At 30.8% G+C, this 5,205-nt stretch overlaps 1 protein-coding gene across 2 annotated transcripts in view; it reads left to right on the top strand.

The window, feature by feature from the left end:
* The window catches only part of LOC144974561 (6-phosphofructo-2-kinase/fructose-2,6-bisphosphatase-like), an 81,812-nt gene extending 77,211 nt beyond the window's left edge, over nt 1–4,601 (top strand). For both annotated transcript variants that reach the window (XM_078917549.1, XM_078917550.1), the window contains exons 13-14: nt 1,022–1,149; nt 2,216–4,601. In XM_078917549.1, coding sequence (XP_078773675.1) covers nt 1,022–1,149; nt 2,216–2,275 — 188 coding nt within the window. In that variant the 3' untranslated portion in view covers nt 2,276–4,601. The remainder of the gene's footprint in view (nt 1–1,021; nt 1,150–2,215) is intronic.
* Nucleotides 4,602–5,205: the final 604 nt, after the last annotated feature.

The following is a 5,205-nucleotide window of genomic DNA, read 5'->3' as shown; positions in this document are numbered from 1 at the left end:
TCCTCCCTTCTTCGAGACAATTCAATATGTCCTGTTTTAATTTACTATATTATTTTTAGATTTTGGCCAGAAAACCTTCTCTTGATACACGGATACTTTTACCTAGGGCTGGACCTCTAAAATCTTGTCATTTTTGTTGTCATAGATAATTGGTATTGATTCTTCCTGATCTTGAAATCTGGTACAATTTTTAAAAAACAATTCTAAGTCTTGTTAGCATGGTTATAACAAAAATTGAATCTAAACAAGTAAAATGTAAAACATTCATCTTTGCAGTTGTGATCTGATCATAACCTATTTTATAGTAGTAAACTGTGCCACCATTCTAATACACAAAACTATCTGAAATTGTAGGCAAAATAAATATTATATCATTCTTTAAAATCTTTTTGATTTGTTTAAAAGTTTTCATTTCTCAAATTTCTAATTTGGATAACGGGATAAGATACTCAAATGAATATAGAGTTAGATAAAAGACGAAACAAGATATGATGCGCATCACTGCAATGACAAATCAGGGTTTTGATATAGGGTTGTACAGACATGTACATATATGCAGGTCTGATATCCGGTCACAATTGTGGTCCTAGTTAGTTTAACATTGCTGTAATGGACAATATTTTGCATCCCTTTTTTTTTAAGATTTCCATTACACCACAATGAGCCCATAATGAATTGAGTTATCAGACCTGCAAATAAATACACGTCGGTTTGTATTCATTGACATTTTTGATATTTTAGGTTTGAGACTTTTTGACAAGTTTTGAATCTCTTGATTTATCAGTATTCTGAAGATTAAGTTTTCTGGCCAAAACGCAAAAAAAAAACAAAAACAAAAAAACAAAACCTATTTTGCTGGCGTACCACAGCACTGAGTGAGACACGATTTGATCTTGATTGTTGAACAGCTTATGGATTGTGACTAACATTTTTTAGCACTATTTCATGTTCTCATTAAAAAATTAATAAAATGAATATTGCCATGTTGTTAACTGTAGTTTATCATTGTTATCGTCCCCAGAAAACCTTCCATACCTGAAGGTGCCTCTCCACACAGTAATCAAACTCACTCCTGTGGCTTACGGCTGCAGGATAGAGTTTGTGAAACTCGAAATTCCTGCAGTCGACACACATAGAGAGAGGCCTTCTGTAAGTTTTTAATTTTGTTTATAGTTTGATTTAGATGCACATTGACCATGAAAACCTGTCAAGGCAATGAATTGAGGAGGAGGAGATAATGATGAAAATGATGATGATGATGATGATGATGATGATTTTTTTGAATGGTGAATTTGCAAATTTTTCCTGCCTATGCAGATTATATTTTTTGCAGCAATGTCACTTATAATCTTTTTACTATCCCTATCCATTTGGAAACTGATTGGGCAGAGTGGAGTCAGGCAATAGATTTATACAAGGAGATATCCAACCAGCTTCTTTTTGTGTTGTGTGCAAAACTGAAGATCGTAAATTCCTCCTTAAGTCAAGATAGCTGTTGGGCTAATGTTGTCTCATTGAGATAGATTGCATCTTTCGTGTGTCGTTTAATGGCCACACTCGGGCACAATGTGTTATTATTACACCTATGAAATGGCAGTGTTCAAGTCTTCCCCTTAACCCCCCCCCCCCCCCCCCCCCCCACTCTCTCACTCTCTCTCTCTCTTGCTCTTACTCTCTCTCTCTCTCTCTCTCTCTCTCTCTCTCTCTCTATATATATATATATATATATATATATATATATATATATATATATATATATATATATATATATATATATATATATAAATTCACTCACCAATTTTTAGCAGAAACAATCGTTTCTATGTCCCCCATGGAGGAGATAGAAACGATCGTTTCGGCTAAAAATGCGTGAGTGAATTTATTTTTTTTTATATATTCTCTAACTGAAATTATCGAGTAATCTTGTACCTACAAGTACCCACCAACACTCATATTTAATATATATATATATATATATATATATATATATATATATATATATATATATATATATATATATATATATATATATATATATATATATATATATATATTATATAATTGGTTTGATGACATTGAAAGCTGAAAGCGTTGAGGAACAAATATAGTTGGCTCAATCATTCTATTTACAAATTCAAATCACAATTACTCATCAACTTCGCTGTTCCACTTAACACCTTCCCTACCTCCCTCTATTTTTATCTCTTATCCTCAGATTGTGACCAGATCTCGGTCCACCTGTGAAGCGTTACAAACGGTGCCTGACCACCAGTAGTTGAAAAGTGCCTTAGTGATGATGTAGTGGCTTACCAGCAATATGACTAACTAACTCAGCTTCTAGCATCAGCAAAAATCACTGACCTCATACATGAGACTCCGCCGCACAATATGACTTGCCTTTTTTCCTCTTATTGAAATGGTCAAGAGTGCTGATTTGATCTGTTGATGAATGTATTATGATTGTAGGTTATAGTCTTTGGTGTTGTCTTTTTTTTTTTTTTTTTTTTTGATTATATTTGATTTAAAATTGTTTCGTTTTTTGAATTATAGTTATAGAAGTATCTTTTGCTCTGCGAAATCCACTAAAATAGTTACATATATATAATATAAGAGTGTTTTTTATAAAAATACTTCCATGAAAATAATATTACAAAGATTTACAAATTTCACAATGTTTTATGGTGGTATTGTATGGTAATTGTTTTTGTTTTTGTTTGAAAAATGATGTTTGATGGTGGTATTGTATGGTAATTTATTTTATTTATTTTTTTTTTTTTTTGTTTTGTTTGAAAAATGCTGTTTGATGGTGGTATTGTATGGTAATTTTTTTTTGTTTTTTTGTTTTGTTTTTGTTTGAAAAATGATGTTTGATGGTGGTATTGTATGGTAATTTTTTTTTTTTTAATTTGAAAAATGATGTTAACGATAAACAGGTTGAAATATCAATATCTTGTCACATGAATAACACCGTTGTGCCATTTGAAATGATGATGTTGTTGTTGACTCATTATTAGTTATAGTCTTTCCTATCACACACTTTGACAATAAATGCTAAAGGTGTGATGCTGCATTAAACTGGCATCACGTTGAAGGGAAGTAAATGCTGAATATTGAATCCACAATTTTTAAAAAATGAAATTGGAGTAAAAGTTAGAAAAAGAAGTAAATGAATAATTAGAGAAATATATAAATAAATATCCTAATACATAAATAAATTAATTAATAATTTGTTGATGAAATAGACATAATAATAATCATGATAAAATTTCGTATTTTCAGCATTTTCTTCAACCCACCATGACTTATATAACAGGTCACAAAGCAGGGTTACTTAAGGGTTAGACCTTACAATTGAAGTCTGGTTTTCCAAAACTCATTAAGTTGATTTTTCTCCTTTTAAAAAATTATTAATTATAAAATTGAGTTTTTATATAGCGCTGTATCTACTTAACATGCTCAAAGCGTTTTACAAGAGGTCCTTGGTCAACAGCAACACTTAACATTTAGGAGGGGACAAAGTTAGGTGATATTACAAATTATTTTTGAAAGAGACAAAGCTGTTAACGGCCAGTTACTCATTTTATACCAGAGTACGGTGAGAGAATGTGAATAAAGAGCCTTTTCCAAGGACTCAACTATGCGCCGAGCAAGGCTCGAACTCAGGACCTTCCGATCCGAAAGCCAGTGTCGTACCACATAGCCGCATATACTTGTTGAGATTTTCCATCCATGAGCTAAAAGTTTTAATGTAAACTTCTATTTTAAGCACCAATTGGCGCAAGATTTACCTTTGATTATTGTGAATTTTAAGTTTAACCGTCTCCTTACCACCCACTGGAAAATCGTCACATTCATTACGATACAACCAACAACTTTCTTATCTGATTATTCTTGTTTCTCAAAAACTTCGAAGAGCTCATTTTGCTGAACCACGTTATACATAGATTGTACTTGTTAATCTCCTTTTTGAGTAAGAAAAATCTATTTTTGTGTTGGGTGGATGTGAAGTTTTTGGGGGAAATTCTGAAACTGGCTGGTAAGGAGAGAGTTAAGCATGATAAAAATTATAGACTGCATGAGAAAGTTTAGGGGATATAATTTTTCAATATCCTAAAATGGGAAAAACGAGAACAAGGAGTTTTTGAAAACCAATATTCAATTTTATAATGAACGCTGTGACTAAAAGGTTGTCTTTGTAACATTTTATAAAAGAGACACAATGATTGATATATATATATATATTTGATTTTTAAAATTTTATAATAATTTTGGTTGAATATTGAATCACAAGTAATCTTAAAATGAGATATCGATACGAAAACTTAACATATTAGCAGGAATAACACCTCACGGGGTCAAAAGTGTTTGAAGTTGTTACTTTGTCCACAGTTTTCTTCTTCGTCTCCTCCTTCATAGTCGTTTTAGTAGCCTCGTCAATAGAGGATCCAGACTACATTTCACATTTATGAATTTCAAAACACACGCACACACATTTCATTCAAACACTTTATGAAATTTTTCATGCTATTGTTTTCATGACATACTTTAATTTTTAGATCATTTGCCATACATATATTATCTAACTGATTGAAAAAAAAAAAGTAATAATTAAAAACAAGATAATTTCTACAATACTTTGAATACTAAATACCATAGCCATTATTTTTTTTTAATTATTTGTCAAATGTTACAAAAACAATCCTTTGTTACATTCTCAAATATTCTTTGTAAATATTGTTGGTTAAAACTATCTTTAAATGATTATTACTACCATTGCATATGGACATACTGCTCAAGACTGCAACACTGATCCTCACACTATTTAGATTTATCTTGTATAAAATGGACTTTTCACAATAATATATTTATATTAGATCGTATGCGCTGAGTTTGGTTGAATAAACCAGTTCATATGAAGACATAGATTAAGATTCATCATTTCTCATTTAACAATTTATTATATTTTCATGTAATTATGAATTTTTGGCTTTTATTTTTCAGTTGGTATATATTTAGAAAAGGACTAATGGTCATGGTATTTTTATTCTCCATATCACTTATTTTACTCAGAAAATAATTTTGTCCTTTTTGATTTTCATGTTTCCCGTAACTTTCGATGCTTCTTCAATGGGAGCTGTATGTAATTTTATCTAAAGTTCACATTTATCTGAATGACACGACCTTAAAGTATTTTAAGGGATATTC

This window comes from Berghia stephanieae, chromosome 6 (assembly GCF_034508935.2).
Source record: "Berghia stephanieae isolate SIO BIC M18660-M18661 chromosome 6, UCSD_Bste_1.3, whole genome shotgun sequence".
Taxonomy (NCBI): domain Eukaryota; kingdom Metazoa; phylum Mollusca; class Gastropoda; order Nudibranchia; family Aeolidiidae; genus Berghia; species Berghia stephanieae.
The sequence above is the reverse complement of the archived record's forward strand: the minus strand, read 5'-3'. Positions and strand labels throughout refer to the sequence as shown.